The sequence below is a fragment of the Phocoena sinus genome, chromosome 4, assembly GCF_008692025.1.
Source record: "Phocoena sinus isolate mPhoSin1 chromosome 4, mPhoSin1.pri, whole genome shotgun sequence".
Classification (NCBI taxonomy): Eukaryota; Metazoa; Chordata; class Mammalia; order Artiodactyla; family Phocoenidae; genus Phocoena; species Phocoena sinus.
In genome coordinates, this window is record NC_045766.1 from 10776466 (window position 1) to 10794649 (window position 18184).

An 18184-nucleotide genomic window follows, 5' to 3' on the forward strand; every position below is an offset into this window, starting at 1 on the left:
ACAAAAACAAGTCTTAACCAGCACTGGGGCTACCAGGAAGGGAAACCAGGAGCCTGTGAATCACAGCGGGATGCTCAGTCAGCCAATTCTTCACCCAGGACACAGAGTGGAAGGGCCCTCTCTCAATAGGGTCTGTAATCATGGAGAAAAAGGAGGTCCAGCATAATGACTATCTCCACATTCCTTAGGCCTGCTCGCTCCTGCTTCCAAACACAGATCAAGCGCTAACTTATTCCTGGCTCTCAAATCCTAATTTTATTCTTCACCCACAAGGGACTTGGTCCCGAGGAAAAGTTGGGGTAGTCTAGGTGACCTCAAAAGACATCAAAATCGCACGAAAAGCTAGCATGGAGACATTGAGGAGGGAGACTGATGAGGCACAGAGAGGATGTGGATTCTGGGGCTGCAAAGGGGATGAAGCACTGCGTCAGGGAGGGCAGAACCAAATCGGACGAGGGAAGAACAGTGAGGAAAACAGGGAAGAAGAGAATGGAATAGTAGGGAGTGGACGCGGATCCCGAGGAAACAACAAGCGTTTCCTTGAAGCGTGGCGACCCCCAGTGGGGTCATGGCGGAAAGGCGGCTACAGAGAAGAGCTGGAGCCTGATGTGGTGTCGCAGCCTTTCAGGAATAAGAGGAGGAGCGTCAGTGCGCGGGAAGGCTGGACGCGGCAGGAAAAGGGGCCAATGGTCTTCGGAATAGGAGTTCGGTACCACGAGGCAGAGGAATAGTGGGAAGGTAGTAAAGTTCTGGTTTGGGAGTGAGCTGGGAAAAACCCGAGGTTCCGGCGGATCCGGGCTGAGAGGAAGGGAGCTGACGCTGGCAGGGCTCCCTGGACACCGGAGGGGCTAAGGGCGGCCAGGGGCGACCGTGGGGGCGCGGACTCACAGCGGATGGTGTGGAAGGAGGTCCGCGGCCGCTTCTCGAAACTCTCCCCGAGCCGCAGACAATGCTCCTCGCGGTCCAGCAGCGGGTTGGCCGTCCCGTTCATGGCCCCCCCGGGCCTCGCGCCCGCACCGGAGCCCTCCTGGCGCGCCCGCGGCCCGAGCTGCCGGTACCAGCGTCCGGGGGAGCCGCGCTCCCGGGACAGCGCTCCGGGTCGCGCGGGGAACCGAGCCGGAACCCACCCGCGGCCGGAAGCAAATCCTGAGCCCCGCGTCCGGAAGGTGGGCGACTCTGAGGAAGCGGGGCTCCGGAACTTCCGGCGCCGAGGAGGGACTTCTGGGCCCGGAGCGGAAATGGTGGGGGCGGTGTCAGGGTAGAAGGACTCCGCCTGAGAAACCCGATTCGAGGCCTTCAGGGGCGGTTTGTCCACACGAAGGGTCATTACGCTGTAGCTCCCAAATTTTGCTTCCGAGGCTGGCCTGGCTGAGGGCTCAGCGCGCCCGGCCCCACCCTCCAGGTGAACCTAGGAACTGATGACGGGGCCCCAGCGCGCGAGGGACTAGGTTCACGCCGTCCTCTCAGGCCCTCGCGGCTGGGCGGCCCGGTTTATCCCGAGTATCCTGGGCACCCCACGCCACGCGTCTCTGAGTCTCTTCTTCCCCTTCGCGTGCCGACGGCGACGCGAGGGCCTTAGTCCCTGGGAAGTGACGCCCCCTCTGGTTCGTAAGACTCAGAGTCTCAGGCCACCCGGGCTTAGCTCTGTTTTCCCCGAAAAACACTGAGTCTCCGGTCCTTGGAAACGGTGACCGTCCTTACAGTTCTGTCCGTGAGAGCCCTGGCCGCTGAATGTCAGCCCTCTGAAGGCAGCGGCTGTGTCTTGGTCTTTGTGACATATTCAATAGCGGATCAGGGATTTGTGTAAGGTCAGCACGTAGTAAACGTTTGCTGAGTTGAACTGTTAGGTGAAAGAACTGTTGTAGGACCACTAACTCAGCATCTTTAAAAAAGTGTTCTAGAACCCCCCAACCGGAGTCTCTTTTTCCTGCGAAACACCCGATGCTGCCTGAGGCTTGGACCCAACCTGAGGGACCACATCTGAGAAAACCCTGCCTGTGTCTGCAGTATCGGCTTGAATTCCTCAGGTTGTTCAGGAATGGAGAATCTCCAGCGGTGTTAAATATATTACCATCAACTTAGGAGATGGCTGCTTTGCAAAGGAAAGGGCTTCAGGCAAGGATTCTCAGCTCTGAAGAAGAGGAGAAACTGACAAGAGACCAAGCTTTAGTGTCTGATTATAAACAGCAAAAACTGGAAAAAGAGGCTCAGAAGAACTGGGACCTTTTTTACAAAAGAAATAGCACTAATTTCTTCAAAGATAGACACTGGACCACCAGAGAGTTTGAGGAGCTCAGAACATGTAGAGAGGTAAACTAATATTACACCTTATTTGAGCTGTTCTTCATTTAGAATGTGTAGAAGAGGGGGTGCTTTATTGCATTCCCAGGGGGAGTGTGAGATAATTTATGAAACCTCTCAGAGGCTTCATAAATTTTTGTACCTTAGATATACACTGTTTGTCTCAAGTAGTTTTAGCAGTCGCTGAGTTGTATAATACAGAGGAGAAAAGACGCTGTAACTGTAGTCCTGTTGTCTAACAAAGGCCAGTCACAGAATTTTGAAATCAACCACTTCACACCGACATATCAGGCCATCAGCATCATCCTTCTGTATTATGGCAAGAGAAGGAAAAGTAGATAAATATATGCTTTTTTTGTAAGTTTTAAAAAAAGGGGGCATTTTCTGTTTTTTAAAGCTAATCTGAAAGTTGTAAATATTAAATTCATGATGAATGATTTCAGTGACAGGTTCATAATAATAATAATGATGAACACTTTATCATGCCCGTTTTCTAGAACTTTACATGTGTTCTGTAACTTAAGCCTTATAATAACGTGGTGAAGTTTGGCGTTAGTATTATCCCCACTTGCTGATGAAATTGAGGCACAAAGCTGTTTAAGTGATTTGTTCAGTGATAGAACCCGGGGCGAGGGGAGGAGTCCAGATTTGAGTGCATGTGGTTTAACCTCAGAGCCTATTCTGTTAACCATTATGCTTTGTTTTCTCCACACCAAACTGCCCAATGTTGGACGAGGTATCAGTGGCTTTGGGTTATCAGTTCACTTAATTGTCTACTCCATGGGGGCAGAGACCTTGTCTCGTGTTATGGACCTTTTAGTTTTTTCTTCATTATGTAGATGTAGTGTACTGTAACTTTGGGTTCTCTTTCCTCAGTTTGAAGATCAAAAATTGACTATGCTTGAAGCTGGTTGTGGGGTTGGGAACTGTTTATTCCCGCTTTTAGAAGATCCGAATATCTTTGCCTATGCCTGTGATTTTTCTCCAAGAGCAGTTGAATATGTCAAGGTTGGTGCCCCAGCTGTGTGTTTTGTTGTATTTTCCTAGACTTGTTGGACCTGCCTTCTACACCCATTTGCCCAATTTCAGTCCTCTCCCTGAAGCTAACCAGCTATGATCCCTGTGAACCTAGTTTTCCTGTTTACATGCATGTATAATACATACAGAAACATAGCAGTATTCAGAAAAGTAGAAAGAAATATCAAACAACATCCTTATCCTTGTATCCAGATTTAATGATTGCCAGCATTTTGCTATTTTTGCTTTATAGACTTGCTGAACTGTTTTAAAGTAAGTTACAAATGTTGACACGCTTCACTCCTATATATGTATGCCTACATCTTAAAAAAAAAAATGAGGACTTTTTCTACATGACTACAATATACTTATCATGTCTGACAAAAATAACTGTAATTCCCTAATGTCATTAATACCCAGTCTGGATTCAGATTTCCCCCAATAGCCCCAGGTGTCTTTAGTAGCTATATTTAATTAAGGACTACATCTTACACTTTATTATGTACCTTAGAGCTCCTTAGCCTACAACATTCCTGCCCTTCCCCTTGACCTTTTCCCCACTGACATTAAATTTTCGGAGAGCAAGCCATTTTCTATAATGAGGTCCCACATGCCAAATTGGGTCTGATTGTTTCTTTTAATCATTGTTTAACTTGTTTCTGTATTTCCTGTAAACTAGAAGTTAGATTTAAATCAGGTAAAATACTTTGGGCAAAAATACTTTAATAGCTGATGTTGTTTCTTTCATACTGCATCCTATCAGGAGGCAGTAGTGTAATCTCGCTGTAAGTGATGCTAGTTTTGATCGCTGGGTTAAGGTAGTAACTACCTAATTCCTTTGTTGCACAGGTATTTTCTTTTTGTCACTAACAGATATGTGGGGGATACTTTGGCAACATGCAGATATGTAGTTTTCCACCAACCTTTCACAGTTTTAGCATCTATTAGACTTTTTAAATAGTGTCATCACATTGTACTATAACCTGCTTTCTTCACTCTATGTTATATCTTGCCGAGTTTTTCATCCTAGTACATGTAGGTCCACTGTATTTCATTTACCTGTTGTAGTATCCCATAGAACGGATATGCCATACTGTAACAATTGCCTTGTTGGTAATTGTTCGAATTGTTTCTAATTTTTTGCTCTTACAAGTAGGGTTAATGTGATCAAAATTGTACACATGCCCCAAAATACATGTATGCACTTATTTCTGTGGTGAATAATAGAATAGAATTCCTTGGAGAAAGGATACATGTTGAAATTTAAGTAGATAATGCCAGGCTTCCATCCAGAAAATTATACCAATTTATAATTTCACCAATAATATAAAGATATTTTTTCCTCTATGCCCTTAACATTTGACATCAGTCTTCTTTATATCTTCCAATCTTATGAGCAAAAAGTACTGTCTGCAATTATTTATTTATTTATGTTTGGCTGTGTCACGTCTTAGTTGTGGCATGCGGGCTCTTCGTTGCAGTGAACAGGCTTCTCTGTAGTTGTGGTGCGCAGGCTCCAGAGCACGCAGGCTCAGTAGTTGCGGTGTGCGGGCTCTCTAGTTGTGGTGCTCCAGCGCGGTAGTTGTGGTGTGTGGGCTTAGTTGCCCCACGGCGTGTGGGATCTTAGTTCCCTCACCAGGGATCAAGCCCACATCCCCTGCTTGATCTGTGACCCAGGATGTGATTTATCCTGGAGAATGTTCCATGGGCACTTGAGAAGAAAGTGTAGTCTGCTGTTTTTGGATGGAATGTCCTATAAATATCAATTAAATCTATCTGGTCTGTTATGTCATTTAAAGCCTGTGTTTCCTTATTAATTTTCTGTCTGGATGATCTGTCCATTGGTGTAAGTGAGGTGTTGAAGTCCCCCACTATTATTGTGTTACTGTCAGTTTCCTCTTTTATAGCTGTTAGCAGTTGCCTTATGTATTGAGGTGCTCCTATGTTGGGTGCATATATATTTATAATTGTTATATCTTCTTCTTGGATTGATCCCTTCATCATTATGTAGTGTCCTTCCTTGTCTCTTGTAACATTCTTTATTTTAAAGTCTATTTTATCTGATATGAGTATTGCTACTCCAGCTTTCTTTTGATTTCCATTTGCATGGCATATCTTTTTCCATCCCCTCACTTTCAGTCAGTATGTGTCCCTAGGTCTCAAGTGGGTCTCTTGTAGACAGCATATTTATAGGTCTTGTTTTTGTATCCATTCAGCGAGCCTGTGTCTTTTGGTTGGAGCATTTAATCCATTCACGTTTAAGGTAATTATCGGTATATATGTTCCTATTACCATTTTCTTAATTGTTATTGGTTTGTTTTTGTAGGTCTTTTTCTTCTCTTGTGTTTCCCACTTAGAGAAGTTCCTTTAGCATTTGTTGTAGAGCTGGTTTGGTGGTGCTGAATTCTCTTAGCTTTTGCTTGTTTGTAAAGCTTTTGATTTCTCCGTCAAATCTGAATGAGATCTTTGCTGGGTAGAGTAATCTTGGTTGTAGGTTCTTCCCTTTGATCACTTTAAATATATCATGCCACTCCCTTCTGGCTTGTAGAGTTACTGAGAAATCAGCTGTTAACCTTGTGGGAGTTCCCTTGTATGTTATTTGTCTTTTTTCCCTTGTTGCTTTCAATAATTTTTCTTTGTCTTTAATTTTTGTCAATTTGATTACTGTGTGTCTCGGTGTGTTTCTCCTTGGGTTTATCCTGCCTGGGACTCTCTGCCCTGCCTGGATTTGGGTGGCTATTTCCTTTCTCATGTTAGGGAAGTTTTCGACTCTAATCTCTTCAAATATTTTCTGTCGATGATTGTTCAGCAGTTAGTTGTGATTCCGGTGCTCTCGTAAGAGGGAGTGAGTGCACGTCCTTCTACTCTGCCATCTTGAACCAATCTGATAATCTTTTCCTTTTAAGGTACGAAGGTTTTATGTCTTGTTTATAAGTTCTGTAATCACATAGATATGCTTTTTAAAATTTTGGTTATGGTTTTCAATCAATCTGGAAAAAGTATGGCCATTGTATCTTCAAGTATTTCTTCAGCTCTGTTTCCTCTTCTCTTTCTAGGATTCCAATTACTTGTATGTTATACCATTTGTATTGTCTCACAGCTCTTGGATGCTGGTTTTTTGTTTGTTTTTAACTTTTTTTCCCTTTCTTCCGTTTGTGTAATTTATTGTCCTATCATCAAGTTCACTGGTTCCTCTTTAGGCAGTAGGCATTCCTATTGATGAGTCTGTCAAAAGCATTCTTCATTTCTGTAACTAAGTTTTTTGTTTTTAGCATTTCCAGTTGATTTGTTTTGTAGTTTCTATCTCTCTGTGAAATTACCTATCTGATCTTGCATGTTGTCTTCCTTTTCCTTTAGAGCCTTTAATATGTTAATCACAGTTATTTTAAATGTCCAAACCTGTAGTTTCAACGTCTGTGTCATATTTGAGTCTGGTTCTCATGATTGATTGTCTCTTCAGAGCATATTTTTTCTTGCCTTTTGGTACGCCTTGTTCTTTTTTGTTGAAAGCTGGGTATGTTATATAGGGCAGTGGATACTGAGGTAATAAGGATTTGTAATAATCTAGACAGGAGTTGGGCTCTATTTGAAGTCTCTTGTTGCTGTAGTTACCTGTGAGGTTTGTTGTTGCTATTGGCCTCAGAGACTTCAAACTCCTCTGGTGACTTTGTTTTTGTTGCTCCTCTTGGCTTTGGGTCTTCCCTTTGTGCTGTTCACCATGAAGAGTCTGTCTCTTGCAGCTTTCCCAGCAATCCACTGTTGTTATTACTGGAGATTTGTTGGTAGTATGTGGGGAAAGAGACTGTTCTCTAATGTTCTGATTCTCAGTTTCTGAACTGCATAATGGACCTGTGTCTTAGGGGTGTGACCCTCACAAGTGTTTCTGCTTCTCCAGGAATAGAGCTTTTCTCTCCCATCGCTTCCCGCCTCTGTCATCCTCTGTGGTCTTGAGGCCATTCGCTCTGCAGATTAAGACTAGGTCTGGGAAGAGTAGGGCCCTCCCCCAGTGGTAGTGGTACTCCACCAGTGCCCTAAGGATACAGGCTTCAGATGGCTTTTCCCCTGCAGGTTAAACCTTTCCTCCCTTAAAGGAGGTGAGAAAGTCCGGCACCAGAAAGAGCACCATTGTCTCTGTGAGAGCCTGGTGATGTCCTTGGTGGAAACACCTGCAAAGGGTGGGAACATCCCGGTGGCTTCAGCTGTTTGTCACATTTCTAATTTTCTCTTTCCAGGCTGAAGGCTACTGCCTCAGGTAAGCAAATGCTTGGGTCCTGCGTCTCCCTGAAGGCACCTGTCCCTCTCCAGATTTGGGGATGGCTGGTGGTTCTTTGACCTCTGTTCTTTCATGGGTTCACATAAAGTTGCTGTCTGTCCAGCTTGTTTCCTATAAGGATGGGAGCTACATCTCTCCACCTCTCTACGTCTCTGCACTGGAGCTGCAAGTCTTTTATTACTCCAAGCGGTCTGCTGTCCTCTAACACAAGTGGATAGAGCTAGCTGTTCAAACAGTGAATTGAGTGAGAAATTCGTTTTCCATTCCTGATAATTGTCACCTGTATTATCTCCTTTTTTTTTTTAATTTATTTTTGGCCACATTGGGTCTTTGTTGCTGTGCGCAGGCTTTCTCTAGTTGTGGAGAGAGGGGGCTACTCTTTGTTGCGGTGCACAGGCTTCTCATTGCACTGGCTTCTCTTGTTGCGGAGTACGGGCTCTAGGCACGCGGGCTTCAGTAGTTGTGGCACGTGGGCTCAGTAGCTATGGCTTGTGGACTCTAGAGCACAGTCTCAGTAGTTTTGGTGCACGAGTTTAGTTGCTCTGCAGCATGTGGGATCTTCCCGGACCAGGGCTCGAACCCGTGTCCCCTGCATTGGCAGGTGGATTCTTAACCACTGAGCCACCAGGGAAGTCCCTATCATCTACCTTTTTTTAAATCTAATTGTCATTTTTGTCATCTCTCTTCTGTCATATACACTACTGATCCCTCTTTATACATGGGTCTATTTGGGGACTCTGTTCTGTCTCAGTGATCTATTTGTCCCCATTCTCAAACCACACTGTTTTAGTACTTCATTTTGTAATGTGTTTTGATGTCCAGTAGTGTGCCTCCTCTTCCATTGTTCTTCATTTAAAAATCGTCTTGGCAGGCTTCCCTGTTGGCACAGTGGTTAAGAATCCACCTGCCAATGCAGGGGACACAGGTTCAAGCCCTGGTCTGGGAAGATCCCACATGCCGCAGAGCAGCTAAGCCCGTGCGCCACAACTACTGAGCTTGTGCTCTAGAGCCCGCGAGCCACAACTACTGAGTCTGCATGCTGCAACTACTGAAGCCTACGCGCCTAGAGCCCTTACTCTGCAACAAGAGAAGCCACCATGATGAGAAGCCTGCGCACCGCAACGAAGAGTAGCCCCCGCTCACTGCAACTAGAGAAAGCCCATGCACAGCAATGAAGACCCAACACAGCCAAAAAAAAATAAATCAATAAAATAAATAAATTAAAACAAACAAAAAAACAAAACCCCACAATGTGATATCACCTCACAGCCATTAGGATGGCCACTATCAAAAAAAAAAAATCATCTTGGCTATTCCTCAAGATTTTCACTTCCAGATGAATAAAATTTACCTTGTCAAGTTTCTAGAAATCTGTGGAGATTCAGTTGAGATTGCATTGGATTTATAAGAGGAGTTATAGGTAGAACTGACATCTTTTCAACATTGAACCTTCCCATCCAATAACTTTGTATATCTCTCAATTTATTAAAGTCCTTATTTACATTAAAGAAAAGTTTGATATTTTTTTCCATAATGCTCTTATACATGTGTTGAAACAATGAACCAAAATGTACCGGGAACACACTTGTAGTTAAAAAAAAAAAAAGTTAGGTTTTATTAGCTTGCTGCATCAAGGGAAAATATACCCAGAAGAACTGTGGGAGCATCTCAATAAAGGAAGCTGGAAGGACTTCTCATAGGGTTAAGGGAGCAGAGGCTGGTTTTGGATTATCATCCCTCTGGAGTTACATGCTTCTAAAATGCTCAATTTGGAATATGTGATAGACTGTGTACACAGTTAAAAATGATTGGTTAATATATATAAAACAGGTAACCAACAAGGACCTGCTGTATAGCACAGGGAACTCTGCTCAATACTCTGTAATAACCTAAATGGGAAAAGAATTTGAAAAAGAATAGGTACGTGTATATGTGTAACTGAATCACTCTGCTGTACACCTGAAACTAACAACATTGTTAATCAAATATACTCCAATATAAAATAAAATTTTTTTAAAAGGAAAAAAATGATTTGTTGAAATCTTGTCTGTTGTAGCAGTATTGAACATTACATGCTTTAATGTGCAAATGGTTCATTACTGTTTTACCCAGTTACAAAGTGATCATTGATTTCTGTGCAGCAGTGTACACGTAGAAGTAGGATCTCCTTTTGATGCTGTGTTTTTCTCCTCTCTAGCAAAATCCTTTATATGACACAGAACGATGCAAGGTATTCCAGTGTGATCTGACTAAAGATGACCTTCTGGAACACGTGCCCCCGGAGTCTGTGGATGTTGTCATGTTGATATTTGTGCTCTCTGCGGTTCACCCTGATAAAATGCACCTTGTCTTACAAAACATTTACAAGGTTAGTAATTGGGAGCCTGCACTTGAGGGTTAGATGTCCTGATCTTTTCACTTACCTTCCCTCTGAGGCTCACGTGCTGTCTCGATTGACAGAGTCTCGTGGCTTCAGTCAGTTTACAGAGAGAATGGAAAGTGTCCAGCAAGCTGAGGAAGTGGACATTAGCTGAGAGCCTCTGTATATGTAGAGCTGTACATTAAAATTTAACCCTGGTTCGTGATGTTTTAAAAGAGTAGCGAGGTAGAAATTTCAAGATGCTGGAAACCTGTTAGGGAATAACTATTCTCACTGAAAACAATTTTTTAAAAAATTCAGATGGTTTTAGCCCTCTGCTTGTGAGGTTTTGTAAGGTTTTTTCCTCCTTACCTCTCCTTTCCCTGCCCTGGCATATGAACAGATGAGAACCCAGTGTATATCCACAGATAGGCATGGGACTTAAGCCAGGTAAAGAGGGAAGAGGGGACCGATGGGAGGATCCCTGATTTGATGACTCAGGTGAAGGTGAAGGTTTATGAAAGATGGGGAGTTAGAGAAAGAGCTGGAAAAATGGTGGAGGGGGTGGTCGGAGAGTTACTTGTGTGACATTGAGAGTATGAAGGGGTTATACTTTACAGTGTTGACAAGACCTTAGGACATTACTGTGGGAGCGAGTGATTAAGGCAGGGTGGAGGACGAGATCTTTGCAAGAGAGAAGCTCAAATCATTGAGGCCAGCATATTTGGAAGCATAGTCCACATGCATGTTGAAATTGTTGGGAATTAAGAATGGAGTAGTATGAGGATAAAAGCATAAACCAGGAGACGCGTTCATCATGAAATGGAGGGAAATGACCCTGGAACTAATAAGATGACTAACAATAAGGGATAGTGGGTGATATGATCTGATGACAGGAGATTCAGACATGAGGCTTGGGGAGGAGAAAGGGGAATGCACAGAAAGTAGCAGTGGGGCAAGGAGAACCCCAGACCCATTCCCACGCCCAGTGATACAAGGACCATGGGAGAAAACACAGCCTGACTTGAGAGGTTGCAGGGAAAACTGCTTCCTCAGGGGACAGTCACGTTTTTGTTAGCACAAAAAAGAAGGGGACGTTCAGGATACCGTGATTTGATGGAGGGTTTTGGGGATTAGGAAGGAGTCGGAGGTAATAGGGGCAGAGTAAGGAGTGTCTGGAACTTTGCTGGGGACGAGAGTGCCCACTGTCAATATTCTATCCATCATTATACTGGAGGTCCTAGTCAGCTGGAAAAGACCAGAAAAAGGAATAAAGGGTTTTAGAATGAGAAAGAAACAGAACTCATTATTTGCAGATAATACGATTGTCTAATGAGAAAATATTAACAGAATTACATAAGTATAAGATGAATGTACTCAGTGCCACAGAACTGTACACTTAAAAAAGAATAACACGCATTGTGCAATCTTACTTTTCCTCTTCATGTTACCTGTTTTGCTTTACTTCTTTGTTTGATTTTGAGTTTTTTGGTAGACTTTTTTTTTTTTTGAGGAAATTGACAGCTGATTTTAAATTTACATGAAGGAACAAAGAGTCAAAACACTCTTGAAGAAGAAGGCAATGGGGAGATTTATACCCTACCAGATATAAAGGCTTGTTACAACTACAATTATTAAGACACAGTGGTATTGGCAGAGGGACAGACAAATTGACAAATGGAATGTGATAGCTTAAAAGCAGATCCATATATATATGGAAATTTGATAGTTGATAGAGGTGACATTGAAGATCCCTGGGAAAAGGACTGCTCAGCAAATGATTCTGGGACTGTTGGTAGGCCATGTGAGAGAAAACCAAAATTGTATTCCTACTTCACATCCTATACAAGAGTCATTCCAGGTGGATTTAAAGACAAATGGAAAAGACAAAAGTTTAAGCCTTTCAGAAGAAAATATAGGAGAAAATCTTTGACTTCAGAGTAGGGAAAATTTTCTCAAAGATTCAGAAACATTCTATGCATAAAGATGATGGTAAAAAATTAAGAGTTTCTGTTCTTCAAAAGACAGTATAGTACAAAGAAATTGAAAAGACAAGGTGGGAAAAGTAACTTAAAATCTACTCAACTGAGGGACTTCCTTGGCGGTCTAGTGGTTAAGATTCCGAGCTTCCACCGTAGGGGGCATGGCTTCGATCCCTGGTCGGCCTAGTATCCAGAATGTATAAGGAATTCCTGAGTAACAGTAAGAATGACAATAGAAAAATGAGCAAACAGTCATGTTACAGAAGAGAACACACAAATAGTTAACATATGAAAAGATAACCTCAATAACCCAGGAAATGGAAAATAAAACCATAATGAGACACAATTAGATTAATAAAGTTAAGTCTGACAGAGCCGGGTGTTAATGAGGATATGCCTATTCTTGATTTAAATGGAAACATACAGCATGTTATCTATATTTAGTATATAATGAAGTGTTGTATTAAAAGAAAAGTTAACTTGAGCTGTCCCAGTCCATACCTGGCCCCTTTCTTATAGTAACAAATTCCATTTCAGCAGTCTTCCTGTTTTTACCCCCCAATAGAAATCCTTTTTCAGCTGACCTGGAATGAGTTCACGGCAGCAGTGTGATGCTGTCATGCATAGTCAGTCACTGGTTCATTAATTTGAGACCATGTGCTTCATTAGGAAATTACTGGAAGAAGCGAGCTCTCAGCCTCTGACAATCAGGCACCCTTTGGGCAGCTCTGCAGTCTTGCTTGATCAGCTACAGTAATAAGCTATTGTACGGTAGAGATAATTACTCTAGGATGTTAACACCTGAGAAATTTTAAAACCACATAATTTTACACTGAAAGGCAGCCTTAAAGTTGAATTCCCTCAGTTTTCGAATAGAACGGTAAAATAAAAATAGACCAAATTTGTCATCAGAAGACGAGATTTTGGTTTTCCTGTGCCACTGACTTGCCTTGAAAGCCCAGGTGAGTCACTTGTACTCTGAGCCTCACTCAACGTGGAGTGGGTCTGGTCGACCTCACCTGCTTTCTTCCTGGAGCTGTTGGGAGGGCGAGGAAAGCTGGTGGCTGTACAGCCCCGCCATCAAAGGAGGTGTTATACCATAATTACTGTCTTACGGACGAGAAAATACATTCAGAGGGATGCAGTGTTGTCCATGGTCATTCAACCAGTTAACAGAAAAGCTGGGATATGGACCAGGATTTCCCAAATTCCTGAGCAAGGGTCCCATGCAGGCTTTCCTTCCCTCTGAAATTAAGAATGATTTCTTTCTCACGCAGACTAAAATTTTCAGACTTTTTCCTTCTCAATTATTCACATTTTAAAATTTAGCACTTCTGACCAAGGTATGAATGTTTTTATCGAAGAGGCACTTTACTGACAATATTTTAAATGCATGCTAGCGTTGATAAGAATTCGCTAAATGATGGAATTCCCTGGCAGTCCAGTGGTTAGGACTCCGTGCTTTCAGTTCCGAGGGCGTGGGTTTGCTCCCTGGATGGGGAACTAAGATCCCACAAGCCATGGGGCGTGGCCAAAAAAAAAGAATTTGCTAAATGAGAAAATCTGCAGCACACTTGGAAGTATTATGGGCAATCTTTCCTATTCTATTCAGGAAGAGGAAACATCAAATTACATCAAAAATCTATAAAAGGTGCTACATGTCATGTCTTAAAAATCATCTTGTTGATGTGATGGGGCAGAATATATTTAATAAAATCAATGCCCCCTTTTGAAGTCCACTCTTATTTGGTAAAGTTACGCAGTTTGAAAGAATCCCCGCATAAAAAGCAAGTGTCACAGCAAGTACCACTTTCTTTTCATTCTGAAAAGCTTATGGCTATTTGCTGTGTAAGAGAGGGGCAGTTATACCACTCCCGGCGGATTTTACCTTCCAATTTTTGAGACATCTGCTCTGTGACAGCTATTTCTGAAAGGCTGTAGTGAGGGACTCCCACCGGAGCCTGACACTGGTCCCTTCTCTACACACTGCACTAGCGTGAGGATGCTTCGCTTCAAATCAAGAAGTGCAGCAGTGTGGGAAGAATACTCAAGTTACCCCTGCCCTCACTGCCTCTCTTGTCTTGTCAGTAGTGAGCACAGAATTGGAATGACACCCCCCCCCCCGCCCCTACTCTGCCCAGGGCTAACAAACATCCCTGATCCTGCAGTGTGATGCCTTTAACCCCAGCTTGAGTCCTGCCCCCCCTCCTTAGTAGCTTTTGTATGATTGTGGGCAAATCACTTCCCTCTTCTGCTACCAGTTTCCTTGTCTCACAGAGGATAATCACACTCCTTCCTTCCTTCCTCCCAGAATTGTGTGAAGACCCAATGAGAAAATGTCTGGTAAGCTATAGAGGGCCGTCCACTGTTAGCGTGGTGGGCAAACCATACAGAATTGTAGCGTGGGAGACCAGAGCTGAGACTCAGGATGAGGAAGCCCAAAAAATCTGTAAAAAGTGAAAATGACATAGTATTTTTTTAAAGAAACAATTTGACTGCAGGGTCATGGATTAGGAGATGGCTAATAAAATGGTGGGAGAACGTGTTTTAGTGAGGGTATGATTGTTTCTTCTGATGTCTTTAACACTTTAATTGTGTGACACTGGACCTTCCACAGAGCTCTCATTAGTGCTCAGGAAGTACCCCTCCAGTGCACAGGACACTGCCAAGTCTTAGCACACCTTTGCTTATCAGGCCCTTTTCCTTCATAGTATGGGTATTGCAGTCTGGCCCCTTTCATAACTGTCACAAATGCAAGGTATTTTAATCCCTAAATTAATCAGGTTTTATTTTATAGTAAGCTCTGTTTGACTGGGTCCTTGAATTACGTGCAGCCTGTTTTGTTTCGTAGGTATTAAAACCAGGCAAAAGTGTCTTGTTTCGCGACTATGGGCTGTATGATCATGCCATGCTTAGGTTTAAAGCCGGCAGCAAACTTGCAGAAAACTTTTATGTTAGACAAGATGGAACCAGATCGTATTTTTTCACTGATGGTAAGATTGCTGGAATCTGTCTTGACTGCTGTTTCCTTGATTGCATTGTCACTGTGGTACCAGTTGGAGTGGGGGTGACTGTATCCCCCTTACAAGCACAAGGTCCCAGAACAAGCCCGCTCACGTGCACCACTTACCAGCCCTGGCTGTGAGCTCACGGGCCGCCTCTGGTGACCGTGTCCAGTTAGTGAGCCTGATCAGTGGACAGGCTCTGATGCGCCGCCATGTGGATGACGCCAGGAGCTGCGCTGGAAAGAGGGGAGAGCAAACCAGAATCTTCACTTCGTTCACTCAGGCATAAAGCAAATAGGACAGGGTAGTGCCTTGAGATTACTTGAGTCTCACAAAGGTAAGAAACCTTTTTCTATAAAAGTGATTGAGGGACTTCCCTGGCGGTCCAGTGGTTAAGACTTTATCTTTCAATGCAGAGGGTGCAGGTTCGATCCCTGGTTGGGGAGCTAAGACCCCACATGCCTCGAGGCCAAAACATCAAAACAAAAAACAAGCAATATTGTAACAAATTCAATAAAGATTTCAAAAATAGTCCACATCAGGAAAAATCTTTAAGGAAAAAAGTGATTGAAACTTTTTACACAAATTTGCTATAGAGGGGCCTTTAAAAGGTCTTTTTTGATAAGAAAACCATCCAAACACCGAACATGATTTTAAAACCATCCAAACACCGAACATGATTTTAGTCTTTTAGGTAGTTTTTTTTTTTGGTACGCGGGCCTCTCACTGTTGTGGCCTCTCCCGTTGCGGAGCACAGGCTTCGGACGCGCAGACTCAGCGACCATGGCTCACGGGCCCAGCCGCTCCGCGGCATGTGGGATCTTCCCGGACCAGGGCACGAACCTGTGTCCCCTGCATCAGCAGGCGGACTCTAAACCACTGCGCCACCAGGGAAGCCCTCTTTTAGGTATTTTGAACGTTAGTTTTAAGCCTGTTAAATACAGGTATACCTCGTTTTATTGTGCTTCGTGGATATTGCATTTTTCGTAAATGGGATGTTTCTGACAACCCTGTGTCGAACAAGTCTATTGGCACCATTTTTCTCACAGCATTTGCTCACTTCATGCCTCTATGTCAGATTTTGGTAATTCTCACAATATTTTGAACTATTATAAATTATTATATTTCCTATGGTGATCTGTGATCAGTGATCTTGGACGTTACTACTAAGACTCACTATAGGCTCACATGATGGTTAGCAATTTTTAGCAATACAGTATTTTTAAATTAAGGTATACACATTGTTTTTTTAGACACAGTGCTACTGCACACTTAATAGACTACAGTATACTGTAAACATAACTTCATATGCACTGAGAAACCAGAAAATTCGTGTGGCTCGCTTTATTGCAATATTTGCCTTTATTGTGGTGGTCTGGAACCGAACCCACAATATCTCTGAGGTATGCCTGTAATCTGAACCATAAGATAATTACCTTCTTAAGCTCTAATTTTTACAACATTTGTATTTCTTGAAGTGAAATAGTCTCTTAAAGCTAAAAATGAGTGATTACCATTAAAACTACAAAATCGGGCTTCCCTGGTGGCGCAGTGGTTGAGAGTCCGCCTGCCGATGCAGGGGACGCGGGTTCGTGCCCCGGTCTGGGAGGATCCCACGTGCCGCGGAGCGGCTGGGCCCGTGAGCCATGGCCGCTGGGCCTGCGCGTCCGGAGCCTGTCCTCCGCAGCGGGAGAGGCCACAACAGTGAGAGGCCCGCGTAACGAATAAAAAAAAAAAAAAAAAAAAAAAACTACAAAATCATTAAAAATCTACGGTGAAAATTAAAAATTTGTTTTAATGTTTTGGATTCATGAAATCTGATTAAACCAATTATAAATGAGAAGATGCAATAATATCTGCAGAGTGCTTCAGAGCACATTCTTTGGAGTAATGCCCTCGATAAGAGTCTTTGTTTTTGCTACGTAGCCATTCTGTTTGTTTCACTTAATGTGTAGTGATGTATTACTTGGATTAACTTTTCCTTAGGGTATGTCACTATCAGATGATTTTTTTTCTCCCCAGTTTGGTCACTGATTTTCCTCCTTCATGTTAGCATAGATGAGGTGCTTGATGTAAACAAATAGAGCACACACGCACTTTGCATGAGTACAGCCAGTCTGGAATTGTGTTTCTTTTTACTCAGACTCTTGTCCTTGGGGAATCACAGTAGGGCAAGGAGGACGTACTCCAGGTTGTTCTTAAACTTTTTTGCTTATTGTTTATTTGGGAGTTTTTGTTTGACAGGGAGAAGTAGGAGTTTGTTAACTTTCCAGAACAAAACCTTCTTTACCTTTTAGTGTTGAGGTTCTCCTTCCATTAAGGATGCCCTGTCTCAGCCTCCCGCCCCCCTCACCACTGCTCAGCGGTGCAGTGGAGTCCAGACTGCGAGCGCTGTCGATCTGCTTGTCTTCTAGAATTCCTGGCACGGCTCTTTATGGACACAGGTTACGAAGAAGAGGTGAACGAGTATGTGTTTCGTGAGACGGTGAATAAAAAAGAAGGCCTGTGTGTACCGAGGGTTTTCCTTCAGAGCAAGTTCCGAAAGTCTCTGAAGAACCCAACTCCTGTGACCCCGTGCCTGGGCCACGAGTCCTGACCTTTCACGAAGTTGATGTCTGTGCCTCCCCTTGAAGAGGAAAGTTTAAAGTCACTCTTTATTTTGTGTACTTTTATATTTTAACTTTTTAAAATGAATATATATACTTTTTATATTAAAAGGTAGCAAGTGTGTGTGTGTTACAGAATTGTAAATAAAATTGCAAGACCTGAAGAGGAAAGTTTTATGGTATAAAGTGATTTAGCCGTGTTGTCTTAAGATTCCACAGAGGAAAGCACGAGGGCCCTGTAGCACTTAGAGAGACCCGTGTCATTCATTACTCCTGAAGTCTGTAAATGTGTCTCTAGGCAGCATGTCAGACAACCCTGTGGAAAAATGAGGCCAAATAGACTAAAATAACACAGCCCTGTGTATTTTTAGCTTGAAGGATTGTTCTCTTCTCTTCTTTCTCCAGTGTCTCATGTTTGCCCATTTCCCTCTGCTTTGGTTCATTTTATGTGCCTCCTTAGGACCAGTGTCCACAAATGCCACTTTTGCATTGGAAGTCTCAGGAACACCCCATGGCTCCCTGCTTCGTTCTTGAGACCGTCTGTAATTGGGCCAGTCCCTGGCCACAGTGCCCTGAGGGAGACGGGAAGGCCATCCCCTGTCCCAGCTCCCCACTGGGAAATGAGGCGGCAGCAGCTAAGA

General features: G+C 43.3%; 2 protein-coding genes across 4 annotated transcripts in view; one reads left to right on the plus strand and one right to left on the minus strand.

Moving 5' to 3' along the window:
• EAF1 (ELL associated factor 1) overlaps positions 1-1351 on the minus strand; it is a 14379-nt gene extending 13028 nt beyond the window's left edge. Inside the window, exon 1 of the mRNA XM_032630296.1 lies at positions 889-1351. Coding sequence (XP_032486187.1) covers positions 889-1327 — 439 coding nt within the window. The 5' untranslated portion in view covers positions 1328-1351. The remainder of the gene's footprint in view (positions 1-888) is intronic.
• Positions 1233-17726, plus strand: METTL6 (methyltransferase like 6). Of its 3 annotated transcripts, XM_032630297.1 has the most exons (5): positions 1233-2310; positions 3178-3309; positions 9789-9959; positions 14784-14925; positions 17352-17714. In XM_032630297.1, the coding sequence occupies exons 1-5, from the start codon at positions 2086-2088 to the stop codon at positions 17531-17533; spliced, it is 852 nt and encodes a 283-aa protein (XP_032486188.1). In that variant the 5' UTR covers positions 1233-2085; the 3' UTR covers positions 17534-17714. The 3 variants fall into 3 exon arrangements, with proteins under 3 accessions (XP_032486188.1, XP_032486190.1, XP_032486189.1); XM_032630299.1 differs by lacking the exon at positions 14784-14925 and having other exon boundaries at positions 1997-2310; positions 17352-17545; XM_032630298.1 differs by lacking the exon at positions 3178-3309 and having other exon boundaries at positions 2054-2310; positions 17352-17726.
• Positions 17727-18184: the final 458 nt, after the last annotated feature.